Genomic DNA, 18,742 nt, shown 5'->3' with positions numbered 1-18,742 from the left:
GATGTAAAATAGGCATGTCAAGTTAATAATACTGTATGCTAACACATTAGCCATAGTAGCTGTTTGCTAACACTTTGGCCATGGCATCGCCAAACAGCATCCTGTCTTCCTCTGTGCTAATTTGCAGTTGGGGGCTCTGAGACCAGCTCTGCAGCAGACTGTGGAGGAGTGGGAGCGCTTTGAGAGAGATCTGACGGAGGTTTCTCTGCACACCACTAGGGTGCACTGTGCTCTGCAGCATCAGCCTCTGCTCTCACTAAAGCAGGCAGAAGGATACATGGACCTCCTCCAGGTGAGCAAAAGCACTGATCATTATGTACACATAATGTGCACGTAACTGCTTTCCAGCTACATGTTGCATTTTGACATGATGGTCTACAAGCGACTATTTTGGAAAGCCAAGAAGTTGCTCTGAAAGAGGCGGTTGTAAATGCATGACGTTAAAAGCGCTTCCATCCAGTGTTGACAGATTCAGTGAAGGTGTGGCGTTCATGGACGTCAAGCTCTCCGCACTTGCCAGGCACTGTGCACAGGTTTCGGGAAAGAAAATGCACCTCTGAAGTGAAAATATGAAAGTTGTTTTTCATGTGCAGCTACTCCAGGAGCAGGCTGGAAAAGGGGAAGAGGTTTGGGCATCTGTGGACAAATCCTATCAGACTCTGGTGAAGACTCTTTGCCGTGGAACAGCTCGGGCTCTGCACGATCAAATGGAAGGAGAGCGCAAACGGTCAGAACAGAATACTGAGGCGTAATCGCAGTAACATGCAGCGCATTTATGGATAAACTTTATAGAGTCTTAGAGGACGAATGTGTCGTGTGTCAGGTGGAAGGACGTGGTGCAGGAGCTAAAGGACGAGCACATGAAGACAGGAGAGACGCTGTCCCTCTGGCAGGAGTTCGCTCGCCTCTCTGATCGATGCTTCCTTCACCTGCAAGAGCTGTGGCGTCAGTGGGAGGAGCTGGCGAGATCTGCACCTCAACAGGACGCACAGGCCGTGGTTCACTCAGTGGAGGTGAGTTCAGGGTCCTTTCAGCAGAGTTGGAATATGCAGACCTAGTGTAAGTGTGCGATTGTTGGTTTTAATTGATTTGCAATCAGGCAGCTGATAGCATCGCTCTACATCTACAATACAATCATATAGGATATTAGATTAGATATTAGAGCCAATAATAATTAACGTATTTCATAGTGTAAAATCTAAATTATATCTGTATCAGCTGATAATCTTTTTTTTTTTTTTACATTTACACAAAAGTCTTTTGTTAAAAAAAATTGTGTGAAGATGCTCAGTATCTTTTACAGTAAGACACAATTTCTGTGTTTGCATGGTGGTGCATTTATTTCCATATTGCATCCGACAGCAGCATTAAATAATGTGGTTTGAGTTGTCCTGAAAAAGTAGGAACTTCCTCCGCCGGTTGTGGGAAGCTGATCAAAATGTTCCAAGTTTTTGTATGTTGATATCAACAACAGTCAGTTTATTTAGGGCAAACAAACATCTGAGAATTCGATGTCCTTTCGGCAGTTGAATTGAAACTCATTTCTGGCGTTGGTGAAGATCACAGAGAGCAGGCAGTCGGGCAACATGCTTATTAAGCTTATCATCAGATTTCCTGCTTGACTCATCCTGAAACCTGGTGCCCATTGAGAGGCTCGATGCATTCACATTCACAATTTAATGTCTTTGGTCTCCGATTCTTGGAAAGGAGCAGACGGCATGCACTCATGGACGGAAATATCAGCCGTGGTCTGCTCCGTGTTCATTCACCTGATCTATTATTTAGTACAGATGCTGAATTACATGTTGTTTTGCACATTCATGCAAGAAAAACACGCTATTCATGGGTCCGTCCGTTCATTTTTTTTTCCATTTTCACCCTCTTCACAAATACACTGAAAAGTGTATTTTGGAGTACTTGAGTCAGAGCCATTCGTGGAAAACAAGATTTCTGTTTTTCAAGAGGGAAAAAAGCAGCTATGCTCTCTCATGTTTGGTGCACTGATGAATTACAGGTCACAGTATGAGCAGCATTCATAACATGATCGCTCCGGTCCTTGATTGTGATTGGCTGAGCCGCGTTCGAAGCTGTAAAATACTCAATAAAATGTTTCAAAATGACAGTTTGTTTTTTTTTAATTTACTTTTTATTCATTTTCTTTTAGTAACATACACATGTGCCAGCTGAGCGCAAAGACATACAGCATAAAATAGCAAAACATGACGAGGGGAGGATTTGTGCATTAAGTAAAACAGCATATACATAAATATATAAAGATGCTTCTTGAAAATAGGGAAAAAACATTTCTTATCAAAGGGTTTGACCGTATCTTTGCGATCTATAAGAAATCAGGTCTTACAGTTGACACATAACTGGGCCACTGAACAGTTCTCTTCAAAAATACCAGTTTGGTTTCTTAGTTTGAATGTAATTCTCTCCATAAAGTATCTATCATAAATTATATCGATCCACTCATTTATTGTCGGTTTGTCTTTCTTTGACCATTTACTGATCAGAGCCTTTTTACACCCCGCTAACAACACACTCAAAAGGTATTTGTCCCGCTTTGTGTATTCAAGTCCATCCAGATCGCACAGGTACATGACGTTGAAGTTTAGAAACATTTTCCTCTCAAAGACAGCCTCCAGGACCCCAAGAATTTCTCTCCAGCATGGAGTCACAGAGGGACAGCTCCAAAAAATATGAAAGGACCTCCAACATGCAGTCTGATTTGAATACTTTGTGCAGGAGAGCGAAATAATGGAGTCGCGTTTTTCCAGCTGAATTCCCTCCAGGAGGGGGAGCTTATCACTGACCACTGCTGTCTGCAAGTCCTGTCCCGTTCCTCTTGTGAAACTATGAAGCCTCCCTCTGCTTCCCATCTGCCCTTAATATCCAAAGTATGATCACCTCCAAGATTTTGGAGAGCTGAGTACAGTTTGGATATTATCTTTTGGAGGGTGACATTCTTGTAGCAAATGTCAGATTGTCTTGTGAATTTTGATTTACTGGATGGGCTAAACAGTGGTCCCATCACCAAAATGGAGCTAAACCAAGTTCTCCATCAGATTTATACCACTGTAAAACATGGCGATGGTGTATGCTGTGTCCACTTTCTGGCGCCCAGACTATGAGACAAGGTGCAGGAGCAAACACCCCCGTGCCAGCAAAGAGGGGTGCTAATATCAATGAACTGTTTCAACAATTGCTCGATTTTTTTGTGATATCCAGATTCATGTTAACAGTCATCTGTGCATCGTTTAAGGGCTCTTTGCTTTATTCTTCCTTCTCATTCCCGGTTTTTCTCACACTCACTATCAGCAGTTGCAGGATGCTGCTCAGGATTTGCAAAGCAGTGTGGGAGATGTTCTTGCAGCTTCCAAGCCTCTTATTGGACGGTTAGAACCTCTGGCTGCAAAGTTAATCCAATCAGAGACCAGACTGTTGTCACGTGATGTCCTGCTGCTGAGCAAGGCGACGTCAGGAAAAAGGAGAAGTCTTCAGGTGAGGAAATTTGGATGAATATCACCTTAATTCTACAGAAATAGCAGAAATGTTGGTTGTAACTGTACAGTTGTTTTGATAGTAGTGAGCCCAGTTCTCCTGAAGTTTTAATGTGATCCAGGTTAAGATTAACATCACATTTATCTTTGTGTGCAGGAAGATTTGGAGCAACAGAAACTGTTTCACTCTCGATTGGAGGCCGTTGAAAAGCAGACACAGAACATACAGGATAAACTGAAGGCCAGCGTGACTGACGCAGACTCTCAGAAGGTTGGTCAGAATCCCTCTTAGTCCCCATAAATTTCCTCTCGTTACTTCTATGCGTCCTGCACATGATACATATATTTTAGTCATATATATATCCAAAAAATGAGCAAAGAGGTGGAACCGACGCGTCTGAATGAAACCTGGTTGCTGAAACCTTGCAGCTAGCTGTCACTCAAAGCGGCCATGACCATAATTCCACACAACTTTAAGCCTTAATATAGTTTAAAGTTGCATAAAAATTCACCCCTGTACAGTTGTTATGAACTGGGAAAATGGCTTTGAACATATGTATTTAGCTGTAAAGATAGGCATTTTCATATTGAGGTCTATGGGAAGTGACTTGCTTTTGGAACCAGCCTCAAGTGGGTATCCGAGGAACTGCAGTTTTAGGCTCTTGATTTTTTTGCTGCTCCATAAATCCACTTAGAAATCATTCAAAAAAGACACTTAAAATCACATTTTTATGTTTTCATCAGTATCAGAGCAAACCAGTGATAGCTGTCTGTGCATACATGCTCATATTGCAAACAGGTGCACCTAAAGTGTAAACAACAACATGGCTTATATTATAACCCAGAGCTTAGGAACTGATACCTCCTGTTCACATTAACCAAAACAAAGCCAAATTATGGGAGCTGTATTCCAAAACTTGAGACCTTTTGCTCATGAACTGAAAATGTGCTGAATGTTTTTTATTTCCTGGATGTGTTGGCAGGTTCTTTCGGAGCTGAGTGGCCTGTTTGCGTCACTGGTTGATGTCAGGGAGATGAGTGGCTGTGTGACCATCAGCAGCCACGAGACTGAGAGACTGCACACGCTCAGCATGCAGTGGGTTGAAAGCATGACTCACCTGTTTGACTGTAGCAGGTGAGAAAGCTCAGCTCAGAAAGTGTGTCTTCATGCAGTTCAGTTGTGCTTTGCCTTGTGCAGAACTCCAAAACATCACTGCGCACGGCTTTAATGGCATGAAAACCTGTAACCAATCGCCCTTTAAGCTGAGTTTTATTTCATCTATTGTGATGTTTGTTTCTAATTCTCTGCTCCAGTGGAGATGTGTGCATTTTCAAAGAGGCTTCCAGTTACAATTGTCCCTGTAGTTTGCATAAAGCGACATATTGCTTATTTCCAGAGAGCTGCAGGCTGAGCATCAGCGCTCGCTCAGCTTTCAGGAGAAGTGTAAGAACCTGCGGTCGATCCAGAAGAAGCTTGAGGAGGAATCGGCGTCCACAAATCCTCAGAGCTGTTCCAGCCTCCAAGAGATGCTGACTGTCCATCAGGTGCGACACAAACGTACAACTCTTTCTTTTCAGAGACATTAATCAGCAACTGGGACCAATGTGGAACCGGCTTTAGGTCTTCACTTCTACACACCATGTTTTTATCTGATAACATATTCCGCCTCAGTCCGCGTCTGTTGGCATTTCGCCTTTCAAAAACAACATCTTCACAGTGGTCGAAAAGCTGTTTGCTCTCCCGCCTGCTGCACACAAAGGGAGGCACTCAGCAGCACGAAGGGCGGTCGAACAGCAATAAGCCCGAGGGCACGATTATAGTGTCATCATTATTTTATGCTTTTATTGGATTAGCGTGCTGCCTGCGTGTGTTTACACTGAGAAACTGATCAGTTAGATTCAGTAAAGAAAGGTGGTTGTGAAAGGCTTTCAGGGTGTGTGAAACTCCACGTTTGCTCATTAAATGGTGAATAATCAGTGCAAAGTAAGGCACAGGATACAAAGGGGCTGTATTTAGTCTCTCAGTTAATCATGTGTGTTTTGGATGTAACATTAATGAAACTAATAAGAGCGTCATCAGTCATTCCCTTTAAAAGCCAGCTGTGCCAGGTGAACAGTTTAGGCTACAAGCGTAGGAGGATCTTACCTGAACAATGCGCCCTTTAAATAGCAGCAGGAGACCGCTTACTTCTAGAAGTCTGAGTGACAGAAGCTGAAATTACTCGAACTGAAAGGACTGGAAATGATTTGTCTTCTTAAAAGCAAAGTTAACTCTCTGACTGTCCTAACCTGTTCTGTGTTAAATGCTGTGTTGATAAATTGCTCGTCAGTAAAGGCTTTTCCCTCCGCTGCGTCTGCAGATCAGTCTGCTGAACGGTTTAAGTAAACCACAGCTTGAGGTATTTGAATGAATGTGCTCATCAGGACAAACCTGTGATCATGGCAGGACATTAGGAAGCTTGTTTGACGCAGTGAATGTTGTTTTGTCTGCTGTCACTGCGGAGCAATGAACCAAATGAGAGATTTGATCCGTGAATCTCTCTCCTGGTGTTTTCTGTCGCTACCACAGCAGCTCGAGGCTGAAATGATGGTTGGACACCAGCTGCTGCAGGATCTTCTCCGTCATGCAGTCGAGTCCATGGAAAAAGAAACAGGAGAGAGGAGGTAAGTGATGGAGAAGTAAATGGGAGTTTAATACTTTAGAGAAATCCTTTAGACATGAAACGAGCCTGATGAGCGTTTAGGCTTGTACCACTTCCTCCTTTAAGCCCCAGTTTTCATCTACGTCTCCTTTCAGGGCAGAATAAAGTTCATAAATCCACCGAGGATCATTGCATTCCTCAGTTTCAGGAGCACGCTCAGTTCATCGTACTCCTCGGTTTGATTGCTCAGTCTGATCCTCTGGAGCAGCAGGTGTTTCTTCACCATATCAGCACCAAAACAGCACCAATAATTCTTAAATAGTTAATGATTGGAGGGTGAAATAATAACACCAAGAAGCCGTATTTTCATTAGAAAAAGGGGAGCGAAGACTGACAAAGATGGTTTTAAGGAGGGCTGGTGGTGCAGAAAGTAGTCAGCTCCTTTACTGAAGTAAACGTACTGATGCCACACTGTTAAAACACTCCACTACAAGTGAAAGTCTTACATTTAAAACCTCACTCAGGTGAAAGTATGCACGTTTATCTGCAAAATTTACCTAAAGTATCAGAAAAGTAAAAGCACTCATTATGATTAGAAATGATCACTGTCCTGTGAGAACCACCTATCTCTAAAAAGTACTTTGAATTTGTACTTCGGTACAGAACTTGAGTAAACGTACTGTAGCTCAGCTCTGTGTGGATGCCATGCTGCAGAGAAACTGGCAGTAGAGTTCAGCCGTGTGGATCTGTGGTCTTGTATTCTTCGCAGACCCTGTCACCTGATAAAGTAATTAGATTTGAGGTTTTCCGGTTGCATTCCTCTCTCGGCTTGTTGGAATCACACATATCAGTTGACACACAACAAAATGCAGCGCGTGCAGGTGTTTCCTGCCCTGGCACAGTGACAGTAGACGTCTCTTTCCCCGATACGTCCTAAATCGTCTTTTGCAGCCTTTGGAAAGCTCTTCAAGTTTCCTTTAGTTCCTTTAAAAACATCAATGCTTAAGGCTTTAAGACGCTCGTAAAATCCTGCTGATTCTGTGTTTATTCAGCATTTGCCTGTGAATGAAGAACGACAGACCCATTTGTAATTCTCCTGTTTTATTACCTCGACCGTTTTATGTGCTGGTTTTTCTTACAGGGAGAACGTTTTACTCTGAATTCCACTTCACTAAATCTAACATCTCCATAGAGATCACACAGTGTTTCCACTCGCCCTCCGTTTCATATTGAATTCATCACATGTCTTTGGATGGATGTCAGCGCGTGTGCCAGCAGATATTTTTCTCCAAGCACATCAAAGCTGGACCTCCTGTGTTTGTTCCTGCACAGGTCTGAACTGGTGGCACAGGTGAGCTGTGTGAGGGAGGGCTGGTTCCGCTCTGTGGCTCTGGTCAGCCAGCGCAGGTCCTCGATGAAAGAGCAGCTGGGCCAGTGGAGAGTCTACCGCCGAGGCTTGAAACTTCTGCAGAAGCTGTTGAGGGATGTTGACCCCTTGCTGCCCCCTGCTGGACCTGCTGTATGCGCTCTGCTTCAGCCGCGGAGCTGTGCAGATGATTACCAGGTTAGTATGTGTGCATGTATCAGCTTCTTATTGAAGCAGTAAAATTGCATGTAAAATGCTGAAAAACAGGCACCATGTCTCTGCACATCTTTCCAAGTGTGTCGAAGACACTCTGGGGCTGCACTCCGCCGTGTACGCGCAGACGCTGCAGGCTGGCAGACATTTATGTTCGACCACGACGGGGTCGGACTGTCAGAGCCGACTGCAGTCAGAGCTGCAGGCTGTGCAGGAGGCCTGGGAACAAACCAGCTCACTGCTGGAGAGGAGAAGAGAGCTGCTCAGCACTACTGCTCAGGTAAAACACAAACACTCCTATGCATTGTTTTCATTGTTTATGTTAAATCGTACATCATATATTTTAATATCTTCCAGTAAACCCCTATAGTCATACCATATATCTTGTTTAACCCAATCAAAGAGCAACAGGATAGAAAATCACTCATTCACTAAAATGTCTGTGAATTCATATTCAGAAACTGTTTTGTTAATACCGTGCAGGAACATTAAGACTCCTCTGCTGCAGATGTGCTTGAAAACCAGCTAGTTGTCCTCAACAGGAAGCAGAAACCTGCAGATTTTAACTTGCGGTTTCAGCGAATCGAGGAGTGCAGCTTTGGACTGACAAATCCAGACAAAGAGCATGTGTTACAGTATTAACGAGGGAGTAGGAGGTGTCAGCTCTGCATGACCCATATCCAGGATCTGATCCTGCCTGACACACACACACACACACACACACACACACACACACACACACACACACACACACAGGAGCTGGTGTGTTGCCCTGGCACAGACCTCCAGCAGAGGGATCAAAGAGAAGCTCAAATCCATCTATGATCCACGTCCAGAGACAGCTGGTTAGCGCTGACTGTCCCTTTCATACCGTCACTGTCATACTGCAGTGACACTGACATGTCCACAATCTAATGAAATACTGTCAGAATAAAGTAAAACACACACACATATAACGCGTAGGAGCAAGGCATGCCTCTGTTTTTCTGTGTTTTCCCTGGCTGTCAGGCAGAAATGTTGATACTGGTTAATGCTTTAAATGACCTTGCTGGTATATTAGCTGGTGGTGTCTGTGGTCACTGCGCTGTCCAGCTCCAGGAGCTCAGGTAATTACCGCATTTGGATGTTTTGGAAATCCCTCAGAGCAACATGTCAGAGATCACACAGAGTTACATGAATGCACACAGCAGGACTGACAGCAGGAGACCAAGCCGGTCCTCATGAGATGATGACGATGAGACGTTGTTTCTACTTTAACTGGGATTTTCAACAATAAATCTTAGATTTCCATAGCCGCTCGGGCCTTTTTGGTTACACATTGCAGATATTTGCTAATCTGACTCCCTCTTCTGTGTCCTGCCGTCTATTCAGAAGTGGTCTCAGTGTCAGGACGGGGTAGCCAGCATCGCGTCTCACCTGGATGAGCTGGAAGCAAAGCTGAAACAGCCGCTGCCTGAAAGACCGCCGGACTCTGAGGACGAGAAACGCGTTCAGGTAGTTACGAAAACAGGTCGTCTGTGTGTTTAAACAGAGCAGCATTTATTTAGGATGCATTTTCTGAAAAAGGCCAGAAATCACCACCTGAGCCCAGATGAGTTTGTCTGCATCAGTGCTTGATTTTTCAGAAAAGCAGGCAGATGTGCTGATTGCATAACCTGATATAATAACAGACTTTCATGGTTTTGGATGGAACTTGCAAAGGAAAAATTTTAAATAATAGTTTTGTTATTGTCCTCACACTTAGAATTAGTTAGCGTTATATAATGTGTCCCAGTAAATCCCAGTTATCCCAGTAAAGTCCCAATAAATCAGCAGCATGAATCTGCTGGAAAGTCAGCTGGTGTAAAAAGTTCCTCTCCCCCCTCAACTCCATCAGTGGCTACCCCCCACCCCACCAGAGCGCCTCTCAGTTTCCCCCCCTTTCCCTTATTTAATACCCCCATGCTTTCACTCCCCTCCCCCTTTCTACCCCCTTCTACCCTCCCCCGTCCCGTCCACAGCTCTTTAATCTGGACAGTCAGAGCGAGGAAGAGGGAGAGAAGCGTGAGCATGCAGCCTGTACATGGCTGTCTGACCGGCTGCTGAAGTGTGTGTGCGTGTGTGTGTTATGCAGGAGACGGAGCTCTCTCTGCAGCGTTTGGCCGGCGGACTGAAGGAACTGGCCACCATGAAGACGGACTTATCCCAGTATGTCGCCGCTGGTGACTCGGCTCTGCTGGAGCAGCAGCTGGAGCAGCTCCACGGCCAATGGGAAGAGCTGTGCATGAAGGTGAGAGCAGGTGGAGAGGCTGGAGGTGGTGCAGGTGGAGAGGAAGCACTGAGAGGAGGAGAGAGGGAGCTGCTACCAGTGGTGTCTTGGCGGTGACCAGCAGCACAAAGCTTCTGCACCACTGGGGCTGCACACACACACTCACTTGTTAGAGAAAAGAGCCACCATGTGCAGGTTCATGGAGGGAAAATCACAACCTCGTCTCTTCTGCCCAGTGCTTTCGCAGCTTTCCTCCCCACAGCTCAGTTTGTTTTCTTAACATTTCTCAGGCTTGTTGCTCGGGCTGGGTGCTCGCTGTGTGGGACCGGTCTGGATTTGGTTGCCTCCAAGTCTTTCCGAGTCTCTTTTTTTTCTGCTTGCATCAGCACAAAGGAAAGTGAAGCCTTCTGCGGTTCATTCAAATGTTTGGAAATAGTCACTTGACAGCTTTCCAGGCTAGAATTAGCTCCTGACTTGGACTCTCTGTGCGATCTGAACAATCACATGAAACCCTCAAACAGAACAGGCCGTTCATTCTCTCCAGTAACTGCATTAAACGTAGCTCACATTCCTATAGTTAAGTCTTTTGGCTTAAACACAAACGCGCTCTTGTTCGTCAGACCAACGGTGCTCGAGGCGTTTTTGTCAGTTATTAGGGTTACGGCATAATTGCAGTTGTGCTAATTGGGTGTCCAGTTAGGCCGGCTGCGTCCACCTGCTCCTGTCTTGGCAGGAGCTGCTGGGACGCACAGATGCATCAACAGCTGCCAGTTTGTGTTGATGTTTGGTCTTCTGTATGCTGCGGCCTCTTTTGTTATCTGTGCACCCGCGCTAACAGCTAACAAGACGTAGCTGTCAGTGTTTAGACCCTCTTTAGATTGTTGTTTTTTATTGGTTTCACATCACAGTGTACACTTCAGCTTTGGTAAAGTTAAAACTTTTATTAGAATTTTTGCTAATTACTGAAACTTTATTTATTTAGATTATTTGAGAAAGCACAGGCTAATTTCAGCACACAAGATTTTTCATCCTTATTAACTCCTGGCATGCCTGGGGGGCATGGATCTGAGCCACAACAGTTTCCTCTGCATAGCTAACAGGTTGTAGGTGGGGGAAGCCGCTGGAATGGGCCCAGTGAGCAGATGGCTGGCCTGGCTGGGCTGAAGGGATTCAGGGTTCAGAGGACAGGCTCTATTGTTCCAGGGGGAGCACAAAGTCCTCGCGGGGTGACAGCGGCTCACAAAGCACCCTAAATTCTCCAGAGTCCAGAAGTCCCAGCAGTGTTAGTACATAAACAGCAAAGCAGGGCTCATTTAAATCAAATAAATGCCACAGAGCTGTAAAATATAGCTGGTTCAAACGTGCCCCGTGGGCTCACTAAGCCCTCTAACCTCAAAAAGATCATCAGCCCCCTCCTCGGCTGTGTAATGGGCTGTTTTCACGGCATTAAGCTGTCATTAGGAAAATGGACTTTGTTAATTTTAGTCTCTTGGGGGGAATTCACTCAATTCAGTTGATTGTTGACTCTGACAGAGATTACTGCATCAATGCAGTAAAAGAAAACAATTTTAAGTTCGTTTCACTGTTGTTTTATGTAATCTGTTGAAATCTATGTCCCAGAGGCCAGCGTGCTGCTTTGAAGTTCAAACCTTTTATTAATGCTGTCTGTTTTTCCAAACAAAGTGTCTGCTTTTCTCAATGAGACGCCGTTAAATGAATCGTGTTTCGTACTCGGTGTGGTTGAAGCATCATAGTCACCGGTTTGTCCCACAGACACCCTGAACTAGCAGGAAAGTGGCATCAAAGCTTGCTGGTGTTAGCATTAAACAGATACTGTCAGTCCTGACTGCGCCTCAGGCGTCCTCCCAGCACAGCGACGGGTTTTATTTCTTTCAAATGAAGTGTTTTAATGGCTCTTGAAACTGCACCGGGCGGTTTTTACCATCCAAATACACCTGACTGCTCAGCGTGGAACCATAAAGCGGTGCTAATCTGAGCACTGATGTTAGCTTTGACGTTCATCCGGCTGCCATAAAGTGTGCCTGACGCCACTTTTATCGCTCTTCCCAGGTGTCCTTGCGCAGGCAGGAAATCGCAGACCGCCTCAACGCCTGGACCATCTTCAACGACAAGAACAAAGAGTTCTGCGATTGGCTGACTCAGATGGAGAACAAGGTGTGCCACAGCGGAGAGCTGAGCATCGAGGAAATGGTGGAGAAACTGAAGAAGGTACAAGATCTGAAGATGAAGACTAATGACAAACATTCAGTTCAAGGAGTCCCTGAACTTTAAATGAGACCTCTGGATTTGAACTGACATTATAAAACATTTATACAGGGCACCACTTGCACACTATTCTTCATACAGGCCCTGGTTCAGAGCATGGACACCACCTCTGTGGGTTCATCTCCATACATGAGCATCGTGCCTTATGCTGTTTATGACAGATGGCGGCCTGGAATGGAGTGGCTGCTCGCTCTTTGTTCATGAACAACAGTCGTCCTTTCTGGGACTGAGAGCCTTTTGTACCTTCCCGTCTCATGATGAAGCGCACTCGTCCGGTCACAGAGATAATGATCGGTTTGGACACTGCAGGATCGTTGTTTTGGGCTGTTAGATGAGATGAGAAAATTAGAGGCACACGATGGTCCCGTTTAGGGATTTGGTTCGCTAACACTGACAGTTTGAAGCATCCTGCTGTATTTTAAGATGAACCCAAATCCACATTTTGGTGTAAATCTGTAATAGACACAGTCACATCAGAACTTACCTTTTGATGCGATTTGCTCTAAACTGATCAGATTGGCCAACATAAACAACATCTGACAGATGCATTTTCTGAGGTTTTTCTGCTTACCCTTCAGGACATGAAGCAGCATGACCTTATCGCGTCTTTCCACAGGACTGCATGGAGGAAATCAACTTGTTCAGTGAGAACAAGAGCCACCTGAAGCAGCTGGGCGAGCAGCTGCTGTTGGCCAGCGACGAGGCCAAGCAGACGCAGGTCCACGGCTCGCTGCTGGAGATCAACCAGCGCTGGCACAACCTCTTCCACCACATCGAAGCCAGGTGAGAGCGGCCACAGCCGTTAAGGTTTCATCTAGGCAGCCTTACATGTATGTGTGTTTCCTAGACCACCCAGTGTATGTGTTCCAAACAAGCACCTTTCACAGCGAAGCCACTCTGCATTAAAGAGCATCATTAGCTGGTGGACGGCTTTAACTGGGAACCTGTAATTAAACAATAGCTCCAGTGTGAATCCATCCACCTGCTGTTGTCAGTCGTGCTCTGCAGCTGTCAGGAAGCATGGCTTCTAATGTACAGCCTGTAGGTTAAGCCCCTGCGTTGACACACCCCCCCCCCCCCCCCCCCCCCCAGACAGATGGAGAGTCCTGGAGCTAGACTCCTAAACCTGCAAACCCAACCCAAAAAAAGCTGTGCTTAAGTCTCAGACAGCACCATATGTCCCCATGTCCACGCTGACTCCCCTGTTCTAGAGTGGGACGACATCAGGGAGGGTGGGTTGATATGGGAGGGGCTGGGGTCTGTCGGCATGCATTCATCCATGATTCTCAATTCTTGATGGAGTAATAATTAATAAAAGTATAGTGATAATTCAACAGGAACTACTGGACTGACAATAATTAAACAATAATTCAGCAACAGCCCAAAGTAACGTGTGGAGTTATTCCAGCTAAAAGTGTCATTTATTTCAACACACAACGCAATTACATGACATAAATAATTAAGATTGATGTAATGGGTGTAGCGCAGTTACAATAATTAAAGCTGCATTCATTGATTTTTTGCCACAAGGGGGCACACAAACCCCAAAACACACACACACACACACACACACACACAGCTCTGGCTAACTTGTTACACACCCAGCAGAGACGGAGGAACATTATCATCCTGTTGGAGTCATGATTTTGGCTAACTAAAGAAAAATTTAACACTGCTTTTAGCTCAGTTTTAGGCTCCACCAACTCCTGAGAATAATCTGAGCTTCTTTAGCTGCTAGATGCTCCTTTCTTCAGGAGCTAGTTGCTAACTTGTTTAACGTGAGAGCGTGCAGCAGGATCAAAACTGAAATCTCTGCCAGCTGATAGCGATAGCATGTAGCTAACAGCAATGCAGCAAATATGTGACTTTTAATTCCTAAACAATGAGCTAAAGTTAGCAGAGACGTATATCTGAAAGCGTGGTATCCCCGTGTGTGTTGCACTTAACTATGCTTTTATTAGTAGAGTCGGGGTGCTTCCACACAAAGCACATTTATGCTTAGCTCACTGGCTAACAACAGCTAACTTGATGCGATGCAACAATTGAGTAGAAGAAACGGATGTAGCCTGATTACCAAAAGTCAAATCACATAAAAATTAAAATGATGGATCTAAACAACCTGAAAAAGCACACGTACAGTGCAGAGCTGCGTGATCGCAGTGACTGGAGTAAATGTCATTGCAGTTTAGCCTCTGAGTAGCTCTGAGCCCTCCTGTGGTCGGCTGCACTTTGTTAAATTCATCCTCCGGCCATATATCCTCTCTTATCCTTCAGCTCCTTTCTGCTCCGTCTTCTCCGTCCATTCTGCTCTTGTCCCTCTCCTCATCAGGGACCCCCGCCTGGGCTTTGTGTCTTTGTTGGGCCTCCGCATGAAGCTGCTGGTCTTTGTTAGGCTGTCAGAGGTAGAGAGGGAGTGAAAGAGAATGTAGTTGACCAGGATGGTTGCATCTGCAGAGGGAGGGGAGGGGGGTCTTTTCTGGACAGAATTTACGCTGACTCTATTATGTCTTCATTACACGGCCATAAACTTGAAGCATGAACACTGTATACACTCGCAGTCTGTATAAGACGTGGACGTCGTCTTCCTGACGTCACCCTCAGGTTTCTGAGGAGCCCTTGTGAAGCTCAGTGACAGCGGCTCCAGCCGTCACCATCTTGGCAGCGCCTGACTCCTCCGAACTCCTGGCTAGCACTAAAATGGGCAAAGAGGTGGAGCGTGGGTGGAGCTGAGGCAGCCCGAATGAAGCCAGCCTTTTTTTTTTTTTTTTTTAATATAGAAAGTAAAAAATCTGGGAAATTAGGTACAGAGACTAAAGCTGTAAATTGATTTATTTCTGCTGTGAACTTGGGCATTTAAATATGGGGGTCTATGGGGAGTGACTCGCTTTTGGAACCAGCCTCAAGTGGCCATTTGAGGAACTGTAGTTTTTGCCACTTCTGCATAGGCCCAGACGTTACTGCTTGTGTATGCTGATGTTAGCATTTAGCTTGAGTACATTAGCTCCTTTAAACAGAAGAAGCTAAAGCTCTCAAATATAGAAAAAAACGTAATCACAGTTCAACTCTTGAGTCTAAACTAAGCTTGAAGCATCCAAAATGACAGACTGAAGGTCTGCAGCTCGAGGCGGTCTTCATGAGACCAGATCTAAAGGGGCTTTCACACACTCAGTCGTCCCAGTGTGGGACATCTGATGGGACCCTTTCATGGCTCTTCATGCTGCCACTTCCACCCGCAGCTGTGTTTGGAGCTTATTATTTGGGTGGAGAGCGGCTCCCTCTCAGCCCGACGGGCTCAGATGGGGAAATTAACTCAGACTCCAGAATGGGCACACTTCAGGCTTTTACGCCCCGAGGAGAGCTCGTATTGTCCCCGGCGTTTCCATGGCACCAGCCAGTGGGGTGCAGTGTGCGTGTGTGTGTGTGCGCGCACTAACGAGGGGGTCAGTTGTCATGGTGACTGGAAGTTCTAATCTAAGATACCTGAGAATGTCAGTGAGAAGACAAACTTACTTTGTCCGTCTTTCTGTCTCTCGTTATGTCTTTTTGGCTTTATTTCTTTCTTTTTCTTTCTTCCTTTGCATTTTTCAGTCTTTCCTTCTTCTCTCTTTCTTTTGTTTATACTCTTTCTGTCTTTCTTTCTTTTTCCTCTGTCTTTCTGCTCTTTCCTTTTTGTCTTCTGTATCTTGTCTTTCTCTTTTGTTTGTTGTTGTTTCGAGTGTGTGAATATGAAAACATGTACAATACATAAGCCTAACCTGCGTGTGTGTGTGCATGTGTGTGTGTTCAGGGTGAAGAAGCTGAAGGAGACTCTGGTGACGGTGCAGCAGCTCGATAAGAACATGAGCAACCTTCGCTCGTGGCTCTCTCGCATGGAGGCCGAGCTGTCCAGACCCATCACCTACAGCGTCTGTCACCACCAGGAGATCCAGAGGAGGCTCGCCGAGCAGCAGGTACACACACACACACACACACACACACACACACACACACACACACACACACACACACACACACACACACACACACACACACACACACCTGTCAGGTCACACCTGGGATTCTGCGGTCATGGCCTTTTGGTTCTTTTTGAAATTTAGTTTGATTTCAGACTTGTTTCCCTTTTTCTCGCCGTTCTGTCTCTTTGTCTTCACGGTATCGTTGTGTTGTTAGATTTTAATTTTCACCGTCACTCCCACTCTTTGTCTCTTCATGGTTAATAATTCATATCTGTCCTTTGTGTCATTTTGGGAGTGGTGGTCTCCTGCAGTGAGCGTCTGTCCTCCGTCTGTGGACTGATGTTGAACACATGGTGTCACTGCTATGGACTGATGCCATGTCTGTCTTCGTGTCCGTCCAGGTGCTGCAGAGGGACATTGAGCAGCACACTGAGGGCGTGGCGTCGGTGCTCAGCCTGTGTGACGTTTTGCTGCGGGACGAGGACGCCGGCGGCGGCACCGAGGCCGAGAGCGACTCCCTGCAGGAGACCAGCCGCAGCCTGGACCAGCGCTGGAGGACCATCTGTGCCATGGCTCTGGACAGGAGGCTCAGGTAGGACCTGTCCTCACACCTTTCCTCCTTATGTAAACCAGGCAGATCAGTGCAAACACGCTTTGATGATGTTACGCAGCAGGAGAGCTGAGCTTCTTTGTTACTATTACTGCTGAGGTTTGTAACAGGTGATATCAGTCACTTAAATTTAAATGAGACTTTTTGATGAAGACCTTCATAGTGTTCAGATCCAGGCAGCGCGTACATGTTGGTCAGAAAAGCCTTCATCATCAGCCTTCGTGGACTAACCTCACAGCGGACTGTAACTCCACTGCGATGCCTCGTTGCAGGATCGAGGAGACGTGGAGACTCTGGTGCAAGTTCCTCGACGACTACTCGCGGTTCGAGGATTGGCTCAAGATGGCCGAGCGCACCGCCGCCAGCCCCAACTCCGCGGACGTCCTTTATACGGTCGCCAAGGAGGAGCTCAAGAAGTTTGAGGTCTTTTTTCTGTTTTTTTTATTTCCTTTCTGGTGTCTCTGTTCTGTATTTATGGTTCTACTCTTCTGTTAAATGAGCAAATTAAGATGCATGTGTAAGTAAATATATTAGTTTATTTGATGTCACGACAGAAACTGAGAACAGCAGTCGTTATCAATAAAGTATCAATCTGCTGACCATTCACTGTGCCAATCCATCTCTGATTCATCCCGCCTCCTCTGCTCCTTTCAGGGTTTCCAAAGGCAGGTTCACGAGCGGCTGACCCAGCTGGAACTGGTCAATAACCAGTACCGCCGCCTGGCCAGGGAGAACCGCACTGACCGAGCCAGCCAGCTCAAAGCCATGGTCCACGAGGGCAACCGGCGCTGGGACGCCCTGCACCGCAGAGTGGCCGCCATCCTGCGCAGACTCAAGGTACCGACACAGCGCCGCCGTTCACAACCGATCAGACGAATGAGGGGATCAGCTGAGAGTGGATCATCCATCTTTAAACGTGAAGCATAAAGTGACGAGACCGACAACTCAAGAGGCGACGTGTTCATCTGAAACTGTTCTGATGCTGTTCTGTTCTAACGTTACTCAGAACAGAGAAAAGTGGACTAAAGCAGAGCCGAACTCTTATGAGAATTACATTTACATGAGCTCTGACCTTCCTCTTACCACCCGTCTTACTTCTCCTCTTACCTTTATATTTTCTTAAATGGTTCATTTAAACCATCAGGCTTCACAAGAACCTTGAGCTCCGTCCAAGGAGATGAGTGTCGAGCTCCAAATAATTGACTGCAGGATTGCACAACAAGAAATGTCTTCCTCGACAAACTGATCTGTCTTTTAAGAATCAAGCAGCTGGACCTAATCTTCCAGTCCTGATTGATTCTGACTCACTCTGTCTCTCTCTGCCTGTGTGTCTTATTTATCTCGACCAAGCATGAACTGAGAGCTTTTGCTGTTACAGTAAAACATTTTATTTTAAAAAACAGCCTGTACTTCTCTCCTCCTCTGCTCATTTCCTGTCATCACTCTACTGTTTGCTGCGTAATGAAGTCATAAAATGCCAGTCATACTAAGAAATACACGTCTTCCTTTCGCCTTTCTCTCAGCATTTCACCAGCCAGAGGGAGGAGTTTGAAGGCACCAGGGAGAGCATGCTGGTGTGGCTGACCGAGCTGGACCTGCAGCTCACCAACGTCGAGCACTTCTCAGAGAGCGACGTCCACCACAAGATACAACAGCTCAACGTGAGGACATGCTAACGTCTTCTGACAACCTTTATTTCAGCTGGAGAGACGGCTGAGGTGTAGGACAGAGCTGAGAAACAGAAGAGCTGACGTAAAAACGATGAATGAGAGCTGAGAGTTAAAATACAGGATGATGAACCTGCAGAGTGATGAACGATAGAATGACAGAAAAGTTAAAAATATTTATGATCAATCACCGTAAGAAACTGATATTTTTCCTTTCCTGCCTTCACTGTGGGTAACCGGAGCCCTTTTGG

General features: G+C 45.8%; 1 protein-coding gene across 1 annotated transcript in view; it reads left to right on the top strand.

Annotated features, from left to right (window-relative positions):
* Positions 1–18,742, top strand: part of syne2a (spectrin repeat containing, nuclear envelope 2a) — a 74,480-nt gene that overhangs the window by 50,238 nt on the left and 5,500 nt on the right. The window contains 19 exon segments of the mRNA XM_070988094.1: positions 128–292; positions 594–727; positions 824–1,007; positions 3,322–3,504; positions 3,661–3,774; positions 4,487–4,638; positions 4,901–5,048; positions 6,073–6,167; positions 7,478–7,709; positions 7,807–8,004; positions 9,096–9,218; positions 9,838–9,993; positions 12,043–12,201; positions 12,875–13,041; positions 16,046–16,208; positions 16,616–16,806; positions 17,097–17,247; positions 17,479–17,661; positions 18,348–18,485. Of these exon segments, the coding sequence (XP_070844195.1) occupies positions 128–292; positions 594–727; positions 824–1,007; positions 3,322–3,504; positions 3,661–3,774; positions 4,487–4,638; positions 4,901–5,048; positions 6,073–6,167; positions 7,478–7,709; positions 7,807–8,004; positions 9,096–9,218; positions 9,838–9,993; positions 12,043–12,201; positions 12,875–13,041; positions 16,046–16,208; positions 16,616–16,806; positions 17,097–17,247; positions 17,479–17,661; positions 18,348–18,485 (3,036 nt within the window).

This window comes from Chaetodon trifascialis, chromosome 19 (genome assembly GCF_039877785.1).
Source record: "Chaetodon trifascialis isolate fChaTrf1 chromosome 19, fChaTrf1.hap1, whole genome shotgun sequence".
NCBI lineage: Eukaryota > Metazoa > Chordata > Actinopteri > Chaetodontiformes > Chaetodontidae > Chaetodon > Chaetodon trifascialis.
The sequence above is the reverse complement of the archived record's forward strand: the minus strand, read 5'-3'. Positions and strand labels throughout refer to the sequence as shown.